Consider the following 27926-nt stretch of genomic DNA (forward strand, 5'->3'; position numbering starts at 1 on the left):
AGCACATGGATAGGTACCCTTTTCTAACAGTGCAATCTAAGAGCTGGTGTTCCTTAGTGATTTCAGTAACTCTCCTCTTGGGTTTGTAAACCTGGTACCCCAGCAGTCAGGAGGCAAAGCAAGAAGGAGAATTCCAAGTGTGAGGCTAGAATCAGCATGGCAAAGCCGTGGTGGGTGTTTTGTTTTGGTTGTTTTAAATAATACTTTTGTTTTAGATTTTATTGCCAAGGCTTTGAGGGTGGTAAGCCTACCTTAAACAGTTGCCATTTTTTCGGAATAGATCGTCTTACACAGAGGGACAGTGAGATAATAAAAATAAGCCACAGGTAACTGCTGTAGTTTGGGGCTTTCTTTAAACAATAAATTTTAATCACTTACCTGCCTTTTTTTTTTTTTTCCTAAGATGAAGTGAAAATTTAATTCCTCTCTCTCAGTTCTGAGACCTCATGTTGCCTTGTTGCAGCACAAAGATTCATGGCTTGAAGCACAAGTTATGACTTACACTGAAGTCAGTACTGTTGACTCCATTTTGTGAGCCAGAAATGAGAGCCTCTGTGTAACCAAGAGGGGGCTTTGTGTTTGTTCTCTGTCTTGGGCCTAATCATTGCATCAGGGTTTTGCTGCTGTGGGTATTCATTCTTTTGCTTATTTGAGCCATAATAATAATAAGCAGGCTGTTTATTTGTTCAGAGGTACATATGTGTATAGGCCTGACAAATTGGGAATTTTGAAAATTTTTTCTTAAGTATGTTTTTTGAGTTAGGCTTGTGATTTTAAAGTAAAATATAGCTTTCTCCATGATAGCGCCTATACAAGTAGTGTTTGTTGTTTTGTTTCCAAAAAAGAACGAGATGGCTTATCGAGTTAGGGCATTTGCCATCTAGCTTGATGACCAGAGTTTGATTCCTGGTCCTACATTCTAGAAGGAAACTACTAACTCCCTCAAGTTGCCCTCTGATCTCCACATGCACATTTGGACTAACAAATAAAAAAACAAACAAACAAATAAATAAATGAATAAGAACAGCTACGACAAAACCAGTCTTCTGTTCTCCATCCTAGCTTGGGGTCACCTCTATTAGAAGTGCAGCCTGAACAGCCTGTGCTGCTGCTGACAACAACTTAACATCAGCCATTGTTTTCACTTCTATCTAAACACCCTCCTCTTCTTACATAGAAGTGGGGGTTTTTTTTGAGGGAGTGGTGGTGAAAGTTTTGTTTTGTGGTTTGTGGTGGTGGTGTTCGTTGTTTTAGGCTATGAATAGAATCCAAGACATTTCTTGTGTAGTGTCTGTTACCCACAGGCTTTCAGTAGAAACATTGTAAGGCAAAATTTAAAAGGGTACCATAACCCCTTACAGTGGGATCCTCCCACAGTGACCGTGTATTATACAATAGTTCTGTCTTGTCCATTTATTGTTTTAGCCCTATGACTCTTAGCACATCTCATGATGTATTAAACTTAACCTTGTTCAAGATACTGGCACAATAGCATCTTCCTTAACAGGCTCTTGTTGTCCTATCTTCAATTGAATAATAAATAGGAATGTACTTCAAAACCATTGTGAGCTATATAAAGTTGTAAGTTGGTTGGTTTTGTTTTGTTGGGACAGTGTCTCACTGGATAGCTCCAGATGGTCTCAAACTTGACCTTCTTGCCTCAGCCTCCTGAATGCTAGGATTACAATCAGAGACCACAACACTTGACTGTTAGAATTATAAGATTGTATGGATTAGTATTAACTATGCCCCCCAAAAATTTTGGTCGAAAAGGATGACAGACATTATCTACTGTTTCTAAGTATTTGGGCCCTTGCATTATTTCACTGTTCTTGGCTACTTAGGAAACATGGCTTTTGATGACTTAAGCAGATCTGGGCCCCATCCATTGACAACAATTAAGGTAAATTGAACTGGTAGGGTCAGGAAAAGGTCAGTGGTAGAGGACAGACACCAGGACTATTTTGGAAGTCCTGAAATGCCCAATTTTATTTTGTGTAGGACTCCACTTTTACTAAACAAAAGTGATATATTTTCTTTGATGAAAATGAAAATATAAGAGTTATATCCTGTGTTTGGTACTTTTCAAAAGCTTTCACCATATAAACCTGTGCTCTTAGAATGACTTATATGAATTAATACTCTGTAATTCTAAGAAAGTAGTAGCCAAGTTCTTTGATAAACATTCTAATTGCTCATAATTTTTTTTTCAAATCAACTATGAACACTGTTGTGTTCCAGTAAATAATTGTTTTGTCACTTGTGTTTTAGACTCTTAAATCAGCAAAGCGTTCTACAGACCTTTTAAACAAGTGAAGTTCTTACAGTTTATGCTAGTGTATGGTTATGCTTTCACTTGTTCCTGCACTTAAAATTTGAAAGGCACTTTTAGGAAAGTGTTACAGCTTTTTCAATAATTATCTGAAGATAATGTGAAAATTATCTATAGATAATTAAATACTGATAGACTAACATCCAATAGTTTGTGAATACTGATAGAGTTCTTAAAACAATCTGCATTTGAAAAGGTCATGCATTAAACTACCCTCACAGCTAAACCATATAGTTACTGTGTGCTAACTTAGATATGCATTATCATCGAATTATGTGAAATATTTCTCCTTCACGGCTCCATATTCATCACACTACTTCCTTTACACAAGACAGACTGTTACCAAGCTGTTAATGGTTAAAAAGTAAACCTTCGAACTTTTATTTTTAGGGAGAATGAAGTGTAGACTGTGTCAATATAAGACCGTCTACATCACATCTGTTATCCAAGACCAGACTTGTTTCATCTTCATTAGACATACACCTTTTTCCGCACTGTGTTCATCTCAGGGAAGTTTGATGAAGGAGGTTATGGGCCCTGCCTTCTCACCTTAATGAGCAGGCTTGATTATCTGCACTTTCACTGCCAGTGCTTTGGGACAGACACTAGAGTCTTAACACTATCCCCTTAAATTTTGTGACCCTGAAGATTCTTAGAAGTGGGAATTGGTCACATACAGAGAACTTAGGTTTCCTTAGCCACTGCAGGGGCTATCTCTCTTTCTGCATTAGTTTCCACCATTGGAAAGCAATGGGTTCATGTTCTTGTGTCCTGGATGTTGCTAGGCTTTAATGACTAACTGAAACAGTTGAGAGTTATTCCAGGTTTTTAAAATCACTTCTGACTCAACAGTTTCTTTTCAAACTATAGCAGTTCTTGCTGGTCCCTACTAATATGTTTGCTTATATAATGAATGGATCACTCAGTTCTAAGCTTTATTTTTAACAGAGAAGTTCTTGGCTTAAGGAATATCTGCTTTGTACCAGGCCCTGCTTCATGTGGAAGTTTTTTTGTTTTTTGTTTTTTTTTCCCAAGTCTCTATACGAATATTTACAAAATAGTGAATAACAAGAACATTACCATGGTTTATTTAAAAATATATATACAAAACTGCTAATTTGTCTGTTCCTACCAAACTTTTAATCTTGTCCTGGCAAGTTATTATTAGTCCGGTGATCTGCAGTGAATCTGCCCTGTTCATCAATAGAGTGTGAAATTTGAATAACCTTGAGATGTTGTGAATGCTCTGAATGCAGTTCTATGCTTTAAATTAGCTGCATGAATCAGTTAGTGAAGTCTGTGGACAAAATGCTCAATGTTTTAGTGAAGATCAACACTGGGATTTGTGGGGGCCTCTCCTCATGGCTCATGGCTCATTCTGTAGCTGAGTGAGTGATTCAGTGAGTGAATGAGCATGCTGGTGAGTGATGAATGAGCAAGTGAGTGAGAGCACAGTAATGCATCTTACTCTACACTGGGCCTCAGATTGATGCTCCAAGTCTTTTCAGTGTCCCTAATACTAATCCTTCTTGGCATCTTGTAGATGTAGTTTTGAGCTAAACCTGCATTTGATTGTACTGCTGCTGCTAGCTTATGCTCATCTTTTTGCCTGTGTAATTTACCTCCATACAGCTTATTTATTTTATAGTATTTTTGTGTGCTCATCTTGTTTTATGCAGAGTCCACCTGCTTTTTGTTAACTTCTCATTCATGTCCTTTCCAAACATTTACTAGTCTTTATTTTAATTGTTTTCACTTAACAGCATGAGCCCAGGCTCTGTATTATTATCACACAAGAAATTGGGATGATGGATAATTTTTCAAATGCAGATTGTGCTATTTAAAGATTAACTCTCTAAATTTGCTTAACTTGGGTTGTTACCAAATCAGAACAGTCATTCGCCATGTATCTCAAGATGAATGATTGGTCCCAGTACGAAAATTCAAATCAAAGTTTAGAAATGAATCAAAACTTTTCAAAATTGTTCGTGGGTTTGCATATATTGTATTGTTTATACAATATATCACAGTTTTTCTCTGTATATTCTTATTACTTATTAATAAATGGCTGGAAAGTCTTTGACCCTGACTGCATTTCTGTTAAGTGTTTGTCTAGAAAATGGATTTGGTTTCATTTGTATTGTAACACAATTATTATTAACTGAGTGATTAACATGAGAAAAATAACAAATAAGCAACTATAAAAATGGTTCTGAGTGCTCAACATTGTTACACATTGGAAGATCTGCCTTAATACTGGAAATAAAACCTCTAATGCTATCAAGCATAAAATTTCCATTTTGAAAACTAAAGCTATTCCAGTTTAACTTGCTTTTTAAAGGCTTTTTTTTCTCATACTGTTTTCAAAGTAAACAAATCTTCTTTTTAAACCCTGGCTCAATATTTGATTTTATAACAAAATTCAGATTTCTAAATTTAGGCTCCATGCAATTCTAGTATTAACTCCTTGAAAGCATTTGCATCTTGGAGCCGGACCAAACCTGTCGTTGTTAGTGATGATGGCCTATGATGCGTGCAATGAGACCGAATGCTAATCAATGCTTTGCCTTGGCTTTCTGCTTTGTGTTGTCTGGTGTTTGCGTCTTACCTCTGTGTCTGTGCTATTTGTTCCCTTCCCTGTTCTCTAATTCTACCCTTCCCCACCTGCCTCCTGTTCCTTTCATTGTCCTCACTGACCCATCAATCAACCAACAACGCCCCCCCTTCGTCGTGGTGCTCTGCCCTGCTCTGATTGGTGGCTTCGTTGCTTGGGTGGCTGTATGTTGTGATGGACCAGTTCACCCAAGTATGGCCTTCTTGCTGACAGGTATCATTTCTGTGAGAAGTGTTTCACAGAGATCCAGGGCGAGAATGTGACCCTGGGTGACGACCCTTCCCAACCTCAGACGTAAGTACCATCTTTTTATACTTCCTTATGTTCATGACTAAAGAAGGAGCCAGAATATGCCATTTTGAGTTTTGTGCAATTTGTGTTTTGTTTTTCTTCACATTAACTATACCCACATTTAATGTAAACATGGTTGCATGAGCCTAGATACTCGTACTTAAAGGTGTAGGTGTCAGCCAGAGAGCAACACCAATTCAACATCTTTTTCCTTTTGAGGGAGCAATAATATAGTTAGTTCTTGACTGTCTTAGATGTCACTGACAAATAGCTTTCTTCATGGTGGTGGGTGATCTTTGCTTAACTTCTTAAGAAGCCAGGTAGAGTTTTGCATACATACCAACACCACCTTTAAACACACACACACACACACACACACACACACACTTTGGAGTTAAACTTAACCTTTAAACCTGTATCTTTTAAGCAACTGAGCTAACGCTGGTTAGATTCTAATTATCTATCCATGTTTTCTAGTATAATATAAAAGTATGTATCATTCTTTGCTGGTGGTCTGACTCGTGCTCCCAGGAAGGATACAGCATGTTTGTTAAGCATATTTCTGCTTGTCTTCTGATGAAGTTCCTTTTGAGTGGCAGCATAATCAGACCACAGCAAGAGAAATGAAAACCACAATAAGGTACTTGACTTTTGCAAAATATACAACGGCCTGCTGACCTGTACATCTGCCCTTAGCCTGCCAGGCATTTTACAGTCTCTTTTTCTGCACACTGGGTTCCCCAGTTTTCCATGCTTCTGGTCATGTTGGAAATCTGGCTCCAGAGTTCTTAGGTCTAACAGGCAGGAAGGCTATGCTCCAGATTCATTACCCTCCTCGTCTTAATTCTTTGGTGTCATTGGAGTTAATTATTGAATTGTGTAGGAGGTAGGAATGAGGGGAGCTGATCAATAAGTGCTAAGGTTCAGTTAGATAACCAGCCAAAGCTGTGGGGTATTCTTGCACAGTATTGTGACTGTAGATAACAGTTATGTGCTATACATTTTAGAGAGCGACAAGGAAGGATTTTGAAAGGTTTTGTGCACCCCTTCCCCAAAGATAAGTGTTGAGTATGTCTAGCCTAATTTAAGCATATTATAGTGTGCACAAGTGTCAGGTAATCTGTAGTATACCATTAATATTCTGTATGTCACTTAGAATAAAAGCTGAAAATGCAGAAAGGGGGCCAGCAAGATGAATTGATAGGTACAAGCATTTGCATTGCAAACCTGGTAACCTGAGTTCTGTGTACAAACCTACATGGAGGTGGAAGGAGAGAACCAATTTGGCAGAGTTGTTGTTTGATCTCCACATGAGCACTGTGGCATACTTGCCCATGCATACGCACCATGTTCATGCACTCATCTGTGAGTGCTTTTTTAAATTTTATTTTAAGAAACCACAAAACAGAGGTTATATAATGGTGTGCGTCAGAAGCAGTTCACTTATGCACAGTTGAAACCCAAATATTCTACCCTTCCTAAGTTTGAAACCCTCTGTGGATGCTCACCTTGCTTTAAGGGTATGCTTCCATTCAGTTGTGGTCTTACCGGGGTCTGATTTAGTGCTATTCACCATGTGAACACAACTCAAAGTAAACATGTTTAAATCATCATATACTAGAGTCTTAATTAATCTTATAGTAAAGCTGATAGTAGTTGGAACAGATTTTTTGGGGGGGTAGGGAGATAGTATTTTAAGAACAGAATTGGTAGAGAAATATACATGATTTGATTAAGATGTTGCTTTTTCTTTTAAATAAGGACAATTTCCAAGGATCAATTTGAAAAGAAGAAAAATGATACCTTAGATCCTGAACCGTGAGTATAGTTTTATATATATATATTTCTTTTTCTTCTTTTTCTTTCCTTTCTCTCTCTCTCTCTCTTTCTCTCTCTCTCTCTCTCTCTCCCTCTCCCTCTCTGCTCTCCCTCCTCTCTTTCTCGTTTCTTTGTTTCTTTCCTTTGTTTTTGAGACAGGGTTTCTCTCTGTATCCTTGGCTGTCCTTAATTCACAGAGACCTTCCTGCCTCTGCCTCTCGAATGCTAAGATTAAAGGTGTGCATTAATACACCTGGCTTTTTTTGACTTACAGTCTTAGATGAGGAAAGTTATTACTTTTGATTAGATTATGGGAGATTACGTGAGGTTTCTTAAGGGAATATATAGACTCAAAATAGATTTCTTTGTAACATATTCTCCAATTGCTGAATTTCAATGGTGATAAGATTATGTGACTGTTTTAGTTCTATTGGAACCTCTCTAAAGTTCAGTCATAGGCTGTACATCTTTAAGGACTGCTCAGTGAGATTCTATAACAAATACAGGCAGTTACTTGAAATGCTAATATCGTCCCAGAGAAATTCCAAATTGAAAACATCTTGGGAACTATCGTCTAAAAATCTGTCTTGCAAAGTATAACATGTTCTTGCCACTGCCTTTGCTTATGAGAATGCTTCATTTGCAAAGTTCACTGTCTAATGGCTTTTAAAGTTTGGGACAGATCTGAGAACTAGCAGTAATTGCTTTGTTCTCTTGCTCCCAAATCTCCCAGTTCCAGAGAGGTCAAGTGCTATTATAGAATATACTGACTTCCCGCCCATGCTACATTTGGAGATCCACCTTTCCCTAGGGAAGGTTACTTCCTCTTTTCTACTATCAGATACCTAGGAACAGGATTGTATTAACTAATGAATGCTGGTGTATATGGAAACTTCACCCAAGGCACAAACTTTTACCTTTAGTGACAATTCAGTTTTGTTTCTTATTCTTCATGTTATATTGTCATGTCATTCCTCCCAGCTACCACCCCAATGTTAATGCTTTATTTATATGTATCATTGTTTGTCTAAATGTATCTAAATACTGAGTATGTATGCCTGGTGTCCTCAGAGGCGAGAATAGGATGTTAGATCTTCCAGAACTAGAGTTACAGATGGCTGTGAACCATCATGATTGTTGAGAGGTGAAGTCAAGTCTAGTGGTCTTAACCAACTAAGCCATCTGTTAAGCTCCCTTTGTGTAGGTTTTCAGTTTCTTTTTGCAGGAACAGATGAATGAGAGGCACAGTAGGCACGACTCAGGGAAACCCAGTATGCACGGTTCCATAAGTGCTTTTAGCATACGCACAGCAACATTGCTGTTGGTCGCCTCCCTGAAGTTGGTGATTCTTAACCTAAAAGCAGGTGCTATAGAAAGGGACATAACATTCTGAATGTAACGGAAGGAGAGAACAGAAGATACTCAAAACACATGTCACAGGAATGATTGTTCAGTCAGGCCTGATGGTAAAGATCCACTCTCATGGGATGTAGTGACAGGGCTGCTAAATGAATTTAACCTGTTTGGCATTTAGACCATTCAGTGTATACTGGCACGTTTTGAGGAACAGCTTTGAGTCTAGTGAAGAAAGACCACCTCTATAGCAGGTTGTGGTACCACTCCCTTGTTCTCCCAGCGGTTGAGAAGCTAGGCCAGGATAGCTAGCTCAAGACCACATGGGTTATTAAGTTTCTAAAGAAAAACTTAAAAAAAGGAAAGAAAGACATTTTGCACGGGGAATATGAAGCATATGATCTCAGTCTCCAGTCTCTAAAACCTCCTTGGGAGAAATCAACCTAGGCAAGAAGTCAGGGCTCAACTAAAATAGACCTGTTGGAGTTCGAAGAGGCCATGCTGTGAGAGAGAAGGCTTCATAGTAAGTGGGTTGTCATGAAGGGGCTTGTCACAGGCACATGATGTGTTTTTTATATTCAGTATTTTTATATTAAATAGACTCTTTAGAGACAGGGTGGGAATCAGGAGAGTCACTGTTCTGACCTTGCACCTCATCCTTGGCCGACGAAGCTCACATCAGATTGGAGATGCAGTTCTGGAGGAATGGAGTAGAGGCCTTAAATAACTGAAGTGGGGTGTGGAGAGGGAATCTCCATCATGACTAGTAGTAGTCACAACCAAGTCGTGCTGCCACTGTTTCATAGTGTTGCGTGTGGGTCCTCTTTCTAAAGAGAACAGCAGCAGGGAGGCTGATTAAGACGTACCATTGCTGATTGGTTATATAGCAGGTGTTGTAGCTGGATGAAGGGACAAGAAGAAGCTAGTCATTATCAAGAACGTGGGTTCTCAGGGAAACTGGGATCCTTTCTGGTGGCCTGAATTTTCCTGTGAAGAGGATTTTGGTAGCAATGAGACAGTAAACTAAAAAGCAAAAGGTTTGACCACTGGGTATGTTGGGTGTTGAGGATTCCTATTGGAGTCTGCCCTTGAGGGTTGATAAAATGCTCTTGGGCAGCTAAACTGAGTAGTGTAGACTTGGCACTAGGAGATTGAATGTGTACTCAAGGAAACCTGTCCACTTTTCTTTTATTCATGCCTTACACTATCTGGCACCAACTTGGAGCAGTTATTTCCTGTGCCTTGGGCTTAGCAGGGATGCTCTGTCTTAGTAACTTTTCTTTCTGAAACCTTGGGGAAGGGGAGATCTGAAAATTAGCAGCAAGTTTTTATAACACTGAAAGTACTGTTCTGTTTCCTAAGCCCATTTAGATACTTGAAAATTACATAGAGAAAGAATGAGTCTTGAAAGTGCATAGTAACGGTACAGTTGCTGGACTATGGAATATTCCTTTATCATAGTAATTTTTGAAAATAAGGTTTTGCAAGTCAGCAAGAGGGCTCAGTGGGTAAAGGCACTTGTTATGGAAATAGAACAACCTGATTTCAATCGCAAGAATCCACATAAAGAATCATTGATCATGTGTTTAAGGCCAGGCTGGACTACTTGGCTAGACCTTCCTTTCGAATAAGAAAAAGAAAGTGTGTGTGCGTGTGTGTCTGTTGGGGGAAGACGGAACAACACTTTCTTCCCTTAGGAAATTAATGAATATAGATAAGTGTAAAACACATCTGCATTAGTTAGCATATGCATGGATGTCAGAGCTCCTGAAAGACGGCGTGTGCCATACATTCAAGCCCTTGCTGAAGACTGCATCTGTGTAGCTCCCTGTAGAAAACTGTTTTCTTGTCTCCCAGTTTTGTTGACTGCAAAGAATGTGGACGGAAGATGCATCAGATTTGCGTTCTACACTATGACATCATTTGGCCTTCAGGGTGAGTAATTTGCTGTGATCTCTGAAAAGGGGGAGCAGCTGTGCATAAGTCATGGGGAGGTGGCTGTGGTGCAGTCTTGTTCCTTGTCAGCAAGAATTCAGCAATTAAGGGAGGTGGCAGTTGGTTCTATATTTAAATCTTGTGTTTGCCTGCTTTACAAATTGTAGAATCAGAGCCGTCTGTCTCCTCACTCTTTTCACAATGATGTGATTTCAACTGCCAACAAAGTATTTCAGTACTGCATTTCATTGGTTTGGCAACATACACTGTTGAGTATAATCTGATCACACCCATTATTTGTTGTGCAGTTTTGTGTGTGACAACTGCTTGAAGAAAACTGGCAGACCTCGGAAAGAAAACAAATTCAGTGCTAAGAGTAAGTTTGCTGAAGATTTCTGTTTTCTGGGTTATGTGCTTTGAACTTCTGTAGATTGTCCTCTCTCTCTCTCTCTCTCTCTCTCTCTCTCTCTCTCTCCCTTTGTTAGTCTCAGCGTGAGGTTTCAGAGCTCAGTGGTCAGCAGTTTTCATGTGTAAGTTTTTCCAGTGGTTTGTACTCTTTTGATTGGAGTCACTCAGCTTGATCCTTTTATGATCAGCTCATAACTTAGAAAGTAAATTTCAGAACTACTGAGAGAATGTTTATTGGCAGATCCTTCTACAGTAGCTGAGAACCAAGAGCCCTATCCAGAAAAAGTGCTTTCACAAGCTTTCAGAGGCTGTTTTGGGTCTGAGATAGAGGCTGTCTCCTGTGAGGACAAGGCATGCTGTCCTATTATTATAGGGCTGAGACTGAAGAGGATTTCCTTCAGGGATTTCAGCAAAAATGGTAGTATTGTGAGGCTCTTTGTTCCTACACCTGTGCTTTCAGAATTGTCACTCAGTTGTGAAGGCAGGAAACAGTCCTTGGCTGATGCTAGATGACTTGGTCCTGGCTGTCCTAACCTCCATTTTAGATTGCGGAGTGAGCGATTGACTGAGCCAGTGTGTGCCATTTTCCTGTTGCTATTAGAGTTCCTCAAGTTAGTACTGGAACAGTAAGCAGTCTGCCTGTTGGCATCCTTGAGATACTTCACCCTCCACACAGGAGACTTCTGCTTAGCATAGGTCCAGGGCAGGATTTGACCCACAAGCTGTCCTTGTTCCACCAGAACCTGAGGTAAAGGGCACAAAGCACAGTATCCTCAGTCCTCTCATAGTCAGGCCATCTTTTTTTTTTTTTTTTTTATGTATTTATTTTTATTTTATGTGCATTAGTGTAAAGATGTCAGATCTCTGAAGTTACAGACAGTTGTGAGCTGCCTTGTGGGTGCTGGGAATTGAGCCTGGGTCCTTTGGAAGAGCAGGCAGTGCTCTTAATCACTGATCCATCTCTCCAGGCCAGGCCATCTTATTCATTCATTCATTCATTCATTCATTCATTCATTCATTCATTCATTTTTGCTCTCCTGTCCCTTACAGTTAGAAATGGACAAAAACATCTGAACTGATATAGAGCTGACAGGAAGTAAAGTGCCTAAGTCCCATATCTACTTTTTCTTCATAAGATGCTCACAGGATGGAGCTCTTCTGTTCTTATAGAATAGTCATTAGTCCTTGAAAGTAGCAGAGGTGAAGCAGCAGCCTCAACAGCTCTACCTAATCTTGTTCATTTGGAACTTTTTAGGGCTTCAGACCACACGATTGGGAAACCACTTGGAAGATCGAGTGAACAAATTTTTGCGGCGCCAGAATCACCCTGAAGCTGGGGAGGTTTTTGTCAGAGTGGTAGCCAGCTCAGACAAGACTGTAGAGGTGAAGCCAGGGATGAAGTCAAGGTTTGTATTATTACTTCCTGCCCTAAACTGTTGAGTTGTCCCCATTCCTGTCTCCTGTAGCCTCTTTATGCAGATGCTTTATGGCAAGTAGCATGTGACCTTCTCTTCTGAGTTCCAGTTTATTAGCAGAGATGCCACTCTCTTCCTAAGAAACAGGAACAGGACGAGCTGGAGCACAGCCCTGAAACTGCTCTGGCTGTTGCAACAGGTTTCCAAGCCTTCAGCTCTTCCATACAGACCAGGTTTAGCTCAGAAGCAGTTGGAACACACAAAGTAAACTACAGGCTCTGCCTTGTTTCAGGTTTGTGGATTCTGGAGAAATGTCTGAGTCTTTCCCATATCGAACCAAAGCACTCTTCGCTTTTGAGGAGATCGACGGAGTCGATGTCTGCTTTTTTGGGATGCATGTGCAAGAATATGGCTCTGATTGCCCCCCGCCAAATACAAGGTAGTCTTCATCTTACTTGTGAGTGTGTCTTTTATCCCCATGTTGGGTGGTCACAGACTGAGGCTCAGGTATGTTAGAGCTGTGTGCTTTGGTACTGGATTAAAACAAAGCCACAGTTAAGTGACTAAACTAATTACTTTTGTTTCCCTCAGGATGAAAGGTCTTGGTGGTAGTGTTGCATGCTGTGCAGTGTGGCCCTATTCTTGTTTTGTCTCACAGATGGTCACTTGGGGGCCAGGGTAGCAACAGCTAGATGCCTCACAGTTTGTTTTAATCTGGGCTTTGGATGAGTGGGTCAAAGAAGTGTCTTTCCCCAAGTTGCGCCCCCAGAAAAAGTTTCCATTATCTTTTATTGGATAGCAAAAAATTATTTCTGTTGCCTTAGTTTTTAGCTGCAACTGTGATGAAGAGTTTTTCACATCCTGTTAGATGGCCTGTGTGACTGCTATAAAAACTTACTTCTGGGGGCTATTGATATTGATATTTGTTTTTAATATTGAGGGGTTACCTTGAGTTAAAAATTAAAATGACACCCTCCACCTATCCCCTACAGGCGTGTGTACATATCTTATCTGGATAGTATTCATTTCTTCCGGCCCCGCTGCCTCCGGACAGCTGTTTACCATGAGATCCTCATTGGGTATCTAGAGTATGTGAAGAAATTGGGGTGAGTCTGGATTATTCAGAATCAATAAAATACTGTGTCTGTTTTGTGAAATAGTAAGTTTTTCTCAATTAGTTTTACGTGTTTTTATTCTAGTGATTGGTTCAGAAGTGTGTTGAGGTTCCCACATGTGTCTGACTCCAGAGAGCAGTATCTACTCTGCCTCTGCTTATATTGCATTTTCTTTTTAGTTTATTGAAGCATAAACTTCATACCATACATTTTGCCTCTTTCAGGTTTTGGAGTCAGTAGGTTTTAATTTCTAGCTTTATTGACTGGTGTGACCATTCTTATAAGTCATTCTCCACACACCCTCACTCCCTCACCAGAGCCCTGTGCCTGCTTTCTGCTCCTCCCTGTCCTGCCCCTGCCCTCAGATGACCACTAATCTACTTTCTGTCCCTGTACATTTGTCTCTTTTGGTCTTCTGTTAGAATTCAGTGCTTGAATACACGCTATGTGTTTTCCCCTGTTGTACTATGTGTTTATATACCACACTGTCACACTCTTTCCCACACCTGGAAAAGAGTTTGCCGGAAGTGTCTTTCACAAAGTGAGTAAGGTTTGTTTGACATGAATCCTTTAAAGAGAAGCTTGCCTGACTGCCTTTCCAGTGCACAGGATGAAATAAGGAGGAAGCTGGTGCTTGATTGTACCCTGGCAGACCCATCTCCATGTTATCCTTCTGAGAACAAAATGCTCAGAACTAAGACTGTTAATTGGATTTGCAAGTGATGAAGATAATGCCCCTCCTCCCTGACTCCATTCACATACTAGTTTGGAGCCCAAGTATTTTATAAGACCTACACTAGTATTATGGGCATTTTTTCTGTTTTCATCTGACCTCATGTTTATTTCTGTCCTTGTTCTAGTTCTTTTTATTTTTTTGATACACGGTTTCACTTGGCTGTCCTGGACTCACTTTGTAGGCCAGGCTGTTCTGTCATGAAACTCACAGTGATCCGCCTGCCGCTGCCTCCCTGAGTGCTTTCACTAAGGGCACACACCACAACACCCAGCTTCTATCTCCTGTTCTTAAACTGCAATTCCTCCGAAGTAAGTAGATCTGAGTGTACTGACACTTCTGTCTGGCTTGCTTTGTATGTGTCCTATAGGTATGTGACAGGACACATCTGGGCCTGTCCACCAAGTGAAGGAGATGACTACATTTTTCATTGCCACCCTCCTGATCAGAAAATCCCCAAACCAAAACGACTGCAGGAGTGGTACAAGAAGATGCTGGACAAGGCATTCGCTGAGAGGATCATTAATGACTATAAGGTATTCCTGCTGAAAGAAGATACTGGCTCTTTTGCAGCTGATTGACATATTTTTTGTATTTTCAAACTCTTTGCCGTTCACGTGCTTTATAATTATGATCATGTACAAGAAATAGAAATGGAAGCAGCTGATGAAACTGCAGAAGGAACTGTGCAGTTGGTCGAAGCAGTGGGCCTTTCAGTCAGTTGATAACTCGTTTGTGCATGTGGTCCTCACTAGGCCACAGGGGACCTTACCTCATCTCTGTCCTGCTTCCTCCCAGGACATCTTCAAACAAGCGAACGAAGACAGGCTCACAAGTGCCAAGGAGTTGCCCTATTTTGAAGGAGATTTCTGGCCTAATGTGTTGGAAGAAAGCATTAAGGAGCTAGAACAAGAAGAAGAAGAGAGGAAAAAGGAAGAGAGTACTGCAGCGAGTGAGACTCCTGAGGTACAGCCCCCACTAGATAGAGCTGTGCCCCCAGAGTGGCTGGCTGGAAAGTGTACATTTTCTGTTGGTTTCTTTCTGTGGTGATGATCTCATTCACACACATAAGATATCACCGTCAATAGCAGTAAGCAAATGTGTTGTCTCTATACAAGAAATATTCTCTATGGGGCCTAGTGGTTAGACCTAGAGAGTAGAGGGGAAGGTGGTACTATATTATAGCCAGGAAAGTGTATAGACGTGGTGAGACTTACTTCCAGGAGAAACTGATGTGCCAGGCCTTGTGCTGAATATTGTGACAACTTCTTGTTTTGTGCTTTTTCCTTTCCACTCTCCACCTGTTCACTGTTTACTATTATCCCCATGTACCAGGGAGTGCAGAGTGAACTAAACAAGACTTTGTTCCTGCCCCAAGAGGTATCTTATATTAGGAGAAACAGGAAGGGACTGGATAGTTGCATGATGTGTTTTCAGGAAATGGGACAACTCTGAGAAGAAAGGTCCTTAAGGTAAAGAAGACAACAGGTCTGGGGGGGGGGGGGATGACTTTTGAAACAGTGACATAAGGATCCCATGTGAGATGTGGGGGATGGAGTCTTCTAGGAAGGGGAGGACGTGTGCTATATTGAAGATCACAAGGCATTGTGTGATTGTCAGGCAGAGCTGGCAGTAGCATATATTAGTTGTAGTTACAGGTATGCACTGTGACTTCTGTGGAGGGTGTTTGTGGCATGTGAGAAATCATGAATTAAGAATTGGCTTGTGTTGGTCATGGTGGCGCACACCTTGATTCTAGCACTTGGGAGGCAGAGGCAGGCAGATTGCCTTGAGTTTGAGACCAGCCTGGCTAACAAAGCTATCCAGGACTACAAGCGAAGCCCTGTCTTGAACCCCACCCTATCCTCCCCACCCCAAAAAGTATCTTGTTTGAAGCTGGAACAAGCTTTGGTGAGAGAGAAGTAAAGAATGGGGTGCTATTAAGATCCCTGCAGTGCCTTGGAGGAAGTGGTTAAGACTGGGTCTCAGCAGGGCTACAGGAGCTAAAGCGTTGGGTCGGCATGAATCAGTGCACACATGATTTGTTGAGTGGTAGCAACATGCCAAGCACTGTTTACATTGAGTTATGTCTATTAAAAGACATCTTTAACAGAGAAAGCACAGGCCAGGATGAAACAAAGTTTGTATCCCTGGTGGTTCACAAGCACTCCCAAAATGTCCCCATTGTCTGATTTCCTCTCATTGGTTGAACCATCCTTTCACCTCCTCAGGAATTTGACTGGTTCTCACCAAGGTTTGGTTTCTTACTCTAGTGCTGAATGGTTCAGAAGAAAGCCAGAGAGGGGAGGCCACCATATTCAAGCTGGCCTTAAAAGAACAGGCAGGTCTCAGTGGCTGGCAATGCAGTACAGACCAAGTGACCAGCAGGCCGCTGGCCAAGCCACGCCTCAGAGCAAAGGTGGCCTGATCCAGGACCATTTGTCTGGGCTTATAAAGGACAGCAGTGGTGGCACCATTTGAGGAAGTAGAATGTGGGCCCAGCTATGGGAGTGACTGGTGCACAGCAGAGAACAAAGACACCCCTGCTGCCACGGGAACAGGACCTCGGAATACAGAACAAGCTGAGCTATCAAAGGCGGCCTCCAGCTTGGTGTCAGTGACACTGTCCAGAGGACTAGGTGGCTTGTACCTGAGCTGGCTTTCACTGTGTACCCAAGGACTTGGCATGTACTAGGGAAAGTGTTGACAAGTAGACTTGCTGTTTTCTTTGTATGCAGTGTAGATGCTGAGGGCAAGGACTTGCCTTCCTCAGGGATACTTAGGACCTCACAGTGGGGTTACTCAGTGGCTCGCTCTTTGATCACCTCCCCCTGATGAGGCAGCAGCCTTGCCAGGCCACAGAGGAAGACAGTGCAGCCAATCCTGAAGATACCTGATAAGCTAGGGTCAGATGGAAGGGGAGGAGGACCTTCCCTATTCGTGTACTTGGAAAGGGGCAGGGAGGAGATGAGGGAGGGAGGGTGGGATTGGAAAGGAATGAGGGAGGGGGCTACATCTGGGATACAAAGTGAATAAACTGTAATTAATATAAAAAATAAAAATTTAATTATAAAAACAGATTTTCTGAGGAGCAATTGGAGTAGAGGAAAAGGGGCCAGGTGCTTGGCTATAACATACTGTGTGCATGTATGAAATTCTCAAACAGTTAAAAATAAGAAAAATTGGAATCTCAAGTTAATGGAAGTAGAGAAGTGGTTGTGGTGGCAACAGGACACCACAGCATGTATTAAACCACAGTTTTGGGACAGAAAAAGCCCACACTCCTTCACACACACATGTGAAACTCTATTGGAAAAAAAAAAAAAACTAAAGTGCATTGCTCTAGATGACCAAAGACAATTTTTCTTTCTCTTTTTCTTCTTTTTGTTGGATTTTGAACGGGATCTCTCTGTAGCTTTGGCTGGCCTAAGCTCAGAGATGAGCTTTTCCTGAGTGCTTGGTTTAAAGGCATGTGTTACTAGCCCTGGCTCAAAAACAATTTCTTTTAAAAAATATATTTGAAGCTGGATGAAGTGGCACATGCCTTTAGTCCCAGCACTCAGGAGAAAGAGGCAGGCAGATCTCTGTGAGTTTGAGAACAGCCTGGTCTATCTACACAGTGAGTTCCAGGACAGCCAGAGCTACAGAGGAATAAGACTGTCTTTAAAAAATCCCAAATAAGATTGCCCAGCAAGATGAGTCCAATAAAAGTACCTGCTGCACCGTGGCACAGTCAAAAATACACACACACCCGTGCACATAAGTAGTTTCTTTTTAAAATTATTTGACTCAGGAACCTGAGTCAGGTTATATAATCTAGGTTATATAGCATCATTTGAAGAAATTATATTCTGAGAGTATATAGTTCAGTGGTATAGCACATGCTTAGCATGTATAAGGCTCTGGATTTTACCCAAGTTCTTACTGCAGAATAAAGAAGTTCTGGATCAGCTTAGCTTTTCTATGTTATATTCTAAATGAGTAACACTCCCAAGTTCTTTTCATAGTAGGATCATTGGAGTACTTGAACTAGGGAGTGAGTCCCTTTTAGACCTCAGCCAAATAGTAATGAAAGTAGTAACAGTACTTTGCAAAAGAAGCTTAGACATGTTCTGCCCTAGTTCAAGTTTAATGGTACAATGATCAGTTGGGTGTCCCTGTTCTTCCTGGTGCTGTCCCAACCCCTCCATTTGCACCTTCTCGGTGTCTTCTGAAAATTTATACAAATGAGTAGTCCCTCCCAAGGCTAAGAACCAGGTACTGAGCATACAGGATGGAACATAGCACTCTTGTCCAGTGGAATTATGGGGAGTGGTAGAAAACTTCCTCTGTTGCTTAGATTCTGAATGAACATCCTAAAGAAGTGACAAGACATACAGGTGACATGTCCAGGCTGGGAAGATTCAATCCTTAGGCCTCTGGAGGTAGTATGTGGCCCAGGTGCATATGAGGTCTGTGGAGCCCCACAGCCTAGGAAATGGGTGTTAGTGTAACAGCTTTGCATGTGGTTTCAGGGCAGTCAGGGTGACAGCAAGAATGCCAAGAAAAAGAACAACAAGAAGACCAACAAAAACAAAAGCAGTATTAGCCGCGCCAACAAGAAGAAGCCCAGCATGCCCAATGTGTCCAACGACCTCTCCCAGAAGCTGTATGCCACCATGGAGAAACACAAGGAGGTATGGCATGGGCTCGTGGGAGGTTCTGGGGATACTCAGAACCCTGAGAAATAGCAGGCACTATGCCCACTGTGCTGGGGTTTTTCTGCACAAGTTTGATAGAAGGGAGGGTTCCCTCTATAGAAGGTAAAACAGCAGTTTGTTAATATATTATTTGGCTTGTCATCATTTATGTTCCATCCCAGGAAACCAGAGCCTCAACCAGGCCCTGGGTTTGGTTTCTCTCCTGTTACAACCTGGCCCTGCACTTAGCGCACACTGCCTCTCTGTGGGGTTAATGCAGCTTCTCCTTTCAGGTCTTCTTTGTGATTCATCTGCATGCTGGCCCTGTCATCAGCACTCAGCCCCCCATTGTAGACCCTGACCCCCTGCTTAGCTGTGACCTCATGGATGGGCGTGACGCCTTCCTCACCCTGGCCAGAGACAAGCACTGGGAGTTCTCTTCCTTACGCCGCTCCAAATGGTCCACTCTGTGCATGCTGGTGGAGCTGCACACACAGGGCCAGGACCGCTTTGTCTATACCTGCAATGAGTGCAAACACCACGTAGAGACACGCTGGCACTGCACTGTGTGTGAGGTAAGCCCCGCCACCTCCCTCCTGGCCTTCCCCATAAGCAGCATTGTTCCCTGAAGCAACAGAAATGGCTGCAAGTGTCATCTCCGCATAACTTGTTTGTGCTGTCCCTCCCAGGATGAAGGGTTGACTCTCTTCTCTCTTCTCTCTTCTCTTCTCTCCTCTCCTCTCCTCTCCTCTCCTCTCCTCTCCTCTCCTCTCCTCTCTTCTCCTCTCTTCCCTCCCCTCCCCTCTTCTCTTTTACTCTTCTCCTCTTCTCTTTCTCTTCTCTTTCTTTTTTTGGTTTTGTGAGACAAGGTTTCTCTTATAGTCTTGGCTGTCCTGCACTCACTGTAGACCAGGCTGGCCTCGAACTCACAGCCTACCTCTTCCTCCCAAGTTCTAGGATTAAAGGCATGTGCTACCACCATCTGTCTTATCTGTGTTCTTGTCTTCCAAGGCACAGGCCATATTCTGAGGCAGCCTGACTTTGGAAAACTTTGGCTCTACAGGGATTTCAGTGTATTTCTCTCTTCTTAGCCTTGCTAAAGGGTTAAGGATGCCTTTCGCCCTGCTGGCAGGTTGGCACCTTTGATCAAGTCCACTGGCAGGATCACAGAATGCTGTTAGACTTGATCGTCATGTATGCCGCTGGCAAGCTTACTGTCTCCTGCCTTATTGCCTGTCGCCTATTCACCCTTGTAGCACTTGTCCTGGGCGGGCAAAAGCTTCCTAGCCCTTTCTTCTTTGCCTACCTTTGCATTCCTATCTCCTGTTGTCTGTTTATGCCCCACCCCTGGCTTCTTGATCTTCTTTCTGCTTTGCTGACTTTAGGGTTTAGTGTGTGCTGTCTTTGAGCATGATCTCTAGGCCCAGCTGTAGGACTTGAGATGTGTTCTGTGGGTGGGATATGTGTGAGTAAGCATATTTGTGTGTATACGCACAGAGGCCGGAGGAGAATTGCTCTTTAGCTCTACCTCATTTCCTTAAGAAAAGATTTGTCACTGAATCTTGAGCTAGGCTGGTGAATAATCAGGAAGCTCCAGCAGGCTTCTTGTCTCCTCTCTGTCCAGTGCTGTAGTTACAAGCACATAGCCATACCCAGATTTTTGTGTGAAGGCTGGGGATTGGAACTCAGGTCCTCATATTTGACCATGAAATCATCTTACCCACTGAACTATCTCCCAAGCTCCCACCCTTCAGATTTAATGCTTCCTTTTTAGTTTCTAAGTTCGAGTATCTCTGAGCCACTTGGGCTTCTGTATTGGGGAAAAATGAGTTAGCACCTTTCTCATGGGATAGTGTCTCACAGTCTGCTGTAGTGCTTGGAGGAAATGGTCCCAGTGGTCCTCCTGTTAAATCTCAAGGTCAGGCTCTTGGTGCTTTTTCCAAGGCACATGAAATAAAGAAGGAAAGGAACCAGTAATAACTGCTCAAGTGTTGGGCCTACACTATGCTCCATGCCTAAGGGTGTCTGCTCATGCTGGGCCTGTGCTTAATACTACTCTGTCTCTTGCTTGTCTACAGGACTATGACCTTTGTATCAATTGCTACAACACAAAGAGCCACACCCATAAAATGGTGAAATGGGGGCTGGGCCTAGACGATGAGGGCAGCAGTCAGGGTGAGCCACAGTCCAAGAGCCCCCAGGAATCCCGGCGTCTCAGCATCCAACGCTGCATCCAGTCGCTGGTGCATGCCTGCCAGTGTCGCAATGCCAACTGCTCACTGCCATCTTGCCAGAAGATGAAGCGAGTCGTGCAGCACACCAAGGGCTGCAAGCGCAAGACTAATGGAGGATGCCCAGTATGCAAGCAGCTCATTGCTCTTTGCTGCTACCACGCCAAACACTGCCAAGAAAATAAATGCCCTGTGCCCTTCTGCCTCAACATCAAACACAAGCTCCGCCAGCAGCAGATCCAGCATCGCCTGCAGCAGGCCCAGCTCATGCGCCGGCGAATGGCCACCATGAACACCCGCAATGTGCCTCAGCAGAGTTTGCCTTCTCCTACCTCAGCGCCACCTGGGACCCCCACGCAGCAGCCCAGCACACCCCAAACACCACAGCCCCCTGCCCAGCCTCAGCCTTCACCTGTAAACATGTCACCAGCTGGCTTCCCTAATGTAGCTCGGACTCAGCCCCCAACAATAGTGTCTGCTGGGAAGCCTACCAACCAGGTGCCAGCTCCCCCACCCCCTGCCCAACCCCCACCTGCAGCAGTGGAAGCAGCCCGGCAAATTGAACGTGAGGCCCAGCAACAGCAGCACCTGTACCGAGCAAACATCAATAATGGCATGCCTCCAGGGCGTGCAGGTATGGGAACCCCAGGGAGCCAGATGGCCCCTGTGGGCCTGAATGTGCCCCGTCCCAACCAAGTCAGTGGGCCTGTAATGTCTAGCATGCCACCTGGGCAGTGGCAGCAGGCACCTATCCCCCAGCAGCAGCCAATGCCAGGCATACCCAGGCCTGTAATGTCCATGCAGGCCCAGGCAGCAGTGGCTGGGCCACGGATGCCCAATGTGCAGCCACCAAGGAGCATCTCGCCAAGTGCCCTGCAAGACCTGCTGCGGACCCTGAAGTCGCCCAGCTCCCCTCAGCAGCAACAGCAGGTGCTGAACATCCTCAAATCCAACCCACAGCTAATGGCAGCTTTCATCAAACAGCGCACAGCCAAGTATGTGGCCAATCAGCCTGGCATGCAACCCCAGCCTGGACTTCAGTCCCAGCCTGGTATGCAGCCCCAGCCCAGCATGCACCAGCAGCCCAGCCTCCAAAACCTGAATGCAATGCAAGCTGGTGTGCCACGGCCTGGTGTGCCTCCACAGCAACAGGCAATGGGAGGCCTGAACCCCCAGGGACAGGCTCTGAACATCATGAACCCGGGACATAACCCCAACATGGCAAACATGAATCCACAGTACCGAGAAATGGTGAGGAGACAGCTGTTACAGCACCAACAGCAGCAGCAGCAGCAACAGCAACAACAGCAACAACAACAACAACAAAGTAGTGCCAGCTTGGCTGGAGGAATGGCTGGACACAGCCAGTTCCAGCAGCCACAAGGACCTGGAGGCTACGCCCCAGCCATGCAGCAGCAACGCATGCAACAGCACCTCCCCATCCAGGGCAGCTCCATGGGCCAGATGGCTGCTCCAATGGGACAACTTGGCCAGATGGGGCAGCCTGGCCTAGGGGCAGATAGCACCCCCAACATCCAGCAGGCCCTGCAGCAGCGGATTCTGCAGCAGCAGCAGATGAAGCAGCAGATTGGGTCACCAGGCCAGCCGAACCCCATGAGCCCCCAGCAGCACATGCTCTCAGGACAGCCACAGGCCTCGCATCTCCCTGGCCAGCAGATCGCCACATCCCTTAGTAACCAGGTGCGGTCTCCTGCCCCTGTCCAGTCTCCACGGCCCCAATCCCAGCCTCCACATTCCAGCCCATCACCACGGATACAGCCCCAGCCTTCACCACACCATGTTTCACCCCAGACTGGTTCCCCCCACCCCGGACTTGCAGTCACCATGGCCAGCTCCATGGATCAGGGACACCTGGGGAACCCGGAACAGAGTGCAATGCTCCCCCAGCTGAACACCCCCAGCAGGAGCGCGCTGTCCAGTGAACTGTCCCTGGTTGGTGATACCACGGGAGACACACTAGAAAAGTTTGTGGAGGGTTTGTAGCATTATGAGAGCATTGGGTGTTTTTTTTTTGTTTTGTTTTGTTTTGGGAATTTTTTTGTTTTGTTTTTGTTTTTTTCCCCCTCCCCTTTCATGTTTTTGGACTTTTTGTACTGAAAATCCAGGCATCTGGGCTCTTTTTATTAAGCCTAGGTGGGACTGTGACTCCCAAGCATGGAAGGGCGGATTGATGTTTAAAGAAACAATACAAAGAATATATTTTTTTGTTAAAAACCAGTTGATTTAAATATCTGGTCTCTCTCACTCTCTCTCTCACTCTCTCTCTCTCTCTCACTCAGCTTTTTTTCTCTTTTCTGTTTTGTTTGGAGGGTGGGGGGTTGTTTGGATTCTTTTTGTCGTCATTGCTGGTGACTCATGCCTTTTTTTAACGGGAAAAACAAGTTCATTATATTCATATTTTTTATTTGTATTTTCAAGACTTAAACATTTATGTTTAAAAGTGAGAAGAAAAATAATACTCAGAAACTGGTTCCAGAAATAATGCATCTTATAATGTGTCCCGATAACGAGCTGATGTTGCGGGAAGATTTTTTTCTATAGTGAACTCTGTGGGCATCTCCAAGTATTACCCCTGGACGATAGGAATTGACTCCGGCGTGCACACATGTACACACCCACACACATCTATCTATACATGCTGGCTTAAGCCAACCTCTTGTCTTGCAGATGTAGAAATTGTTGCTTTGTTTCTCTGATAAAACTGGTTTTAGACAAAAATAGGGATGATCACTCTCTTAGACCATGCTAATGTTAATAGAGAAGAAGCATTCTTTTCTTTCTTCTATGTGAAACTTGAAATGAGGAAAAGCAATTCTAGTGTAAATCATGCAAGCGCTATAATTACTATAAATAAGAAAATTCAAGAAGATTCAATCACTGTATAGAATGGTAACATACCAACTCATTTCTTATATCATATTGTTAAATAAACTGTGTGCAACAGACAAAAAGGGTGGTCCTTCTTGAATTCATGTACATGGTATTAACACTTAGTGTTCGGGGGTTTTTTGTTATGAAAATGCTGTTTTCAACATTGTATTTGGACTATGCATGTGTTTTTTTCCCCATTGTATATAAAGTATCGCTTAAAATTGATATAAATTACTGAAGTTTTTAACATGTATTCTGTTCTTTAAGATCCCTGTAAGAATGTTTAAGGTTTTTATTTATTTATATATATTTTTGGAGTCTGTTCTTTGTAAGACATGGTTCTGATTGTTCACTCAGAATGGAGAGGTCGGGGCTGCAGTCCTGGTTGCAGTGTGGGTGGCAGGCTTGTGGCCCCTGAGGGAGGGGTTGGGGGCTCCCTGCACAGAGTGAAGAGGCAGCTCAGCACCACCGTGTGTACCCAGTACTCACAGGTGAATGTCACCCATGCCATGAGGGACAATCACCACTGAGTCAGAAACAGCACTTTGCCTCTAGCCCACTCTTCTGTCCTCTTGTTAGCCAGCTTCTCCTGTGGGGAGGGCTTCTGCCCTTTTTTTTTTTTTTTTTTTTTTTTTTTCCCAGACAGCTCCCCTTTCTCTACCCAGATCCCACAATCAATGCAAAGGGTGCTCCAGGGACTTGAGGTGGTTCCTGACCTCCCCTCCCCGGAAGTTCAACAGGGAGGTTACCTCCATCAGCCTGCCCTGTGTGGCCTCATTAGGGCCTTGCAGGCCTGGTGCCACCCTGGGGGCTGCTACTTCATGGTCTTGCCTGCTCATGGAGGCCAGTTCCAGGTGCACTTCCTCAGCAGGGGATGGGAGCCCCTGAATACTGCAGATGTGACATCTGTGAGGAGGACCACTAACGGGGAATGAAGTTAGCCCCTCGTCTGCTGCTCCCAGGGAACTTTTTTTTTTTAAATACCTGTCTTCCAACAAAAGAGTGGTCTAGATGGGGGTGGGGGGCTGCTAAATTTAGAAATCATGACCCAAATAGCCTGCCTTTTAAGTTCACAGAAGTATTTTCAAAATTCCTGACGCTTGGAAATCTAAATTTAAGGAAGCTTTTCAAGATTTGAATTTTGAATGTAGAATTTTGAATCTTGGATTTTAATACTGTGGATAAGACCAGGTAAGGAATAGACCATCATCTAAACGTCCCCAACTAAGCCCTGTCCCAAGTCCTCCAGAGGTGACACTCTGCATCTTTGCTCAACTTGATGGGTCCTTGCACATTTTTGGCTCTCTTCAGAATTCCCTTTGCTGCCGATTGGGAAGCCCCAAGCCATGTGTTGAAACAAGAAGAGGAACTGGAGCCTCAGAGGAGCTGCTCTCGGCCCCACTCGGGAGGTGGCACCTGACAGTGTGCAGCCTTTTAATGTGGGCACTGGGGACATCCTTTTCAGGCTACCCTGAAGGTCAACGCTATGTACCAACAACCTCCTTGGAGTCTGCATCCTATGCAATTGTCCATCTGGATGTCAAAGGATGTGGCTGAGGGTGTGGGCTGTGGATATTTTCCCAAAGTTTGTCCTAAGGAAATTTCTGTAAGAGCTGGAGTGCCCAGACACTGTGTCTCATGCTGTATACTTAAGAGGAGAAGAAAAAAGTCCTATATTTGTGATCAAAAAGAGGGAACTTGAAATGTGCTGGTGTTTATAATAAAAGCTGGTAAAACTGCTTGGATTCAAAGATGGTTCCGATTGGCTAATGGTCCACTTAGCATTAGCTCAGCTGCCAGTCCCTGAATGAATGAAGATGCCTGATATCAACCTTGCATGCATTTGAGGCTCCTAGAAACTACTGAAGAGAGTTGAATGTTATGTCCACAGGTAACATGCTGTTCTCCTGAACTGTTAGGGTGAAGGCATGTTTTGGTTTCTATTAGATAGGGCTACCTGTGCATGGTAGCCCATGTCTTTTATCCTAGAAGAGCCAGAGGCAAGCAGATCTCTGATGGGGCCTTCCTGATACACATGGGGAATTCCAGGGCAGCCAGGGCTGCACAGTGAGAGGCTTGTCTCAAAATGGGGAGGGGCAAAGGTCACATTTGAATCCACATTTAATTTTAGTACACCGTGACAAAATAAGCCGGTGCTTAAAAACGAAAGGGAGACTTCTCGATAAGGTGATTGTGTGTTAGTGACCAATGTGGTGCCAGTAAATACAGGACAGTTTACTAGGAAGCAGATCTGTGTCCAGACACTTTAGCAAGCATGGGCAATGTAGGAGTAAGGATAAAGTGCCCATCTGGGATTGTGAAAATACACAAGGAGCCTGATGCATTGTGCATGTGTTGGTTATGTCTATAATTTCTGCATACTAGGTGCAGGGTGAGGAAAATAGTGATGAGATACTAAAGAAATGGTGCCGATTTCAAACTGAAAGTAGACTCCCAAGGAGTTTTGTTAAGTGGATGAGGAGTCTTCAGCTGATCTAAATTGTCTAAAACATTGCTTTCATCATGCTCACATTGGTCTATAGCGGATTCTTTAGAAATCTTTGATAATTCACTTTTCACTAAATAAAAAATTCAGAGGGAGCCGGGTAAGCCTAGTAGCTACAAAATTAGGCCTCTGGTGAACCCTGCTTCGTCCACTGTCTGCAAAATTCTACTAGAAGCTTGAAACAAGATGGCCTTTAACGTCTTTCATGTTGTACTCCATGGCTGCAGACTGATGTGTTCAGTACATGTAAGTTTAAGAAATTCAGATTAAAAGATCCCTGAAGGAGAGTGATACAGAAAGTTCCAAGCTACAGTGAGAATCTGAACACAGGTCATTGAAAGTCTGCTGAGCACAAGGGGCTTTGGAGGTGGGAAACAGCAACGACTGAAAAGTTGTTCCTGCCATCTCTCGTTATTTTTTTCTCCTACTGGGACTTCTTTATTTTTTAGTATCTTTGTTGTCTGCCCAGATATTGGCATTTATTATTATCTATTCTCAGACATTGGCACAGGTATGAGCCACTAAGAAGAAGATAACTTTCTGTTCTTCCTGGGGTGAACATTGAAAGAATTACAAGTCCCAAAGCTGCGAACTGGAACCCACAGGGCACAGGGTAGATGTCAAGAGGTTTCTGAAGTGGACCACTGTTGGGCAACCACTGCAGTTTGGGCTACAATGTACAGAAGTCCCTTGGAAAGTTTCCTGTTGTTCCTGGCCATGGGTTAGTTCCAAACTAGTTAACTGGGAGTGGACAGACCACATACAGGAGGGCTTAGGGTTGGTTTGCTTGGAATATAGGAAGTTTTATACTGGACATCCCCATAATTAACCAAAGCCCAGGTTCCCCTTCATTTGCCAGATGTCACTTCACCTTTCTAAACATTCTCCCAAGGCCAGATCTGGTGTTCTACAGGTCATTCTGTGACCTCTGACTAAAGAGATGACTCCAGAACAGAGGCTTAAAGGAGTAGAATGGGAAGTCTCGATTTCTCCAGGAGTAGTATCCAGGGAAGCTAGTCTGTGTGTTGACATGACTGCACCCAGGTAGATTTGGGTAGATGATGCAGGCAGAAGCTAGAAACTAAGGATCTACAACAGGACATGGAAAGACCAGGGAGCAAGGGTGGGCCTGGTTGTGGAGAACATGGTTCCTGCAGAAGCAGAACTGCCTGGGGTGGGAGTAATTGTTAGGTGTTCAGATTCTCAATAAAAAGATGTCTTCCTTAGCTGCTTTTCTTTTGAAACAGGATCTTTCACTGAACCTGAGATTAGCAGATTTCGATAGAATGATTGGTCAGCAAGACCCAAGGATTCTCTCTTCTGTCTCCTCAGCACTGAGGTTACAGGCATACACTGCCCAGTTATTTTCTTGGGGATGTCAGGGCATCAAGCAGTTTAAATATACATCTGTCCGGCTTCGTTGGTCTGCCTACTCTTTTCTATTTTCCATCTATAAAATCAAGAATGTGGAAGCTCTCTCCTTGATACATTAAACCTGGAACCATTCTTAAACGTGCCCTCTGCCAACATTTCAAGACTATCCAGCATCCCTGATCCGTGTGTGTGTGTGTGTGTGTGTGTGTGTGTGTGTGTGTGTGTGTGTG

The 27926-nt window shown here is 43.5% G+C and overlaps 1 protein-coding gene across 1 annotated transcript in view; it reads left to right on the top strand.

Annotated features, from left to right (window-relative positions):
• The window catches only part of Crebbp (CREB binding protein), a 137494-nt gene extending 111933 nt beyond the window's left edge, over positions 1-25561 (top strand). Inside the window, exons 20-31 of the mRNA XM_055604468.1 lie at positions 5160-5240; positions 6999-7055; positions 10266-10343; positions 10652-10719; positions 12007-12157; positions 12459-12605; positions 13159-13272; positions 14385-14550; positions 14813-14980; positions 18529-18690; positions 18987-19268; positions 20772-25561. Coding sequence (XP_055460443.1) covers positions 5160-5240; positions 6999-7055; positions 10266-10343; positions 10652-10719; positions 12007-12157; positions 12459-12605; positions 13159-13272; positions 14385-14550; positions 14813-14980; positions 18529-18690; positions 18987-19268; positions 20772-22928 — 3631 coding nt within the window. The 3' untranslated portion in view covers positions 22929-25561. The remainder of the gene's footprint in view (positions 1-5159; positions 5241-6998; positions 7056-10265; positions 10344-10651; positions 10720-12006; positions 12158-12458; positions 12606-13158; positions 13273-14384; positions 14551-14812; positions 14981-18528; positions 18691-18986; positions 19269-20771) is intronic.
• The last annotated feature ends 2365 nt before the right edge of the window (positions 25562-27926 follow it).

The sequence above is a fragment of the Psammomys obesus genome, unplaced genomic scaffold (genome assembly GCF_907164565.1).
Source record: "Psammomys obesus unplaced genomic scaffold, mPsaObe1.curated_primary_1811, whole genome shotgun sequence".
NCBI lineage: Eukaryota > Metazoa > Chordata > Mammalia > Rodentia > Muridae > Psammomys > Psammomys obesus.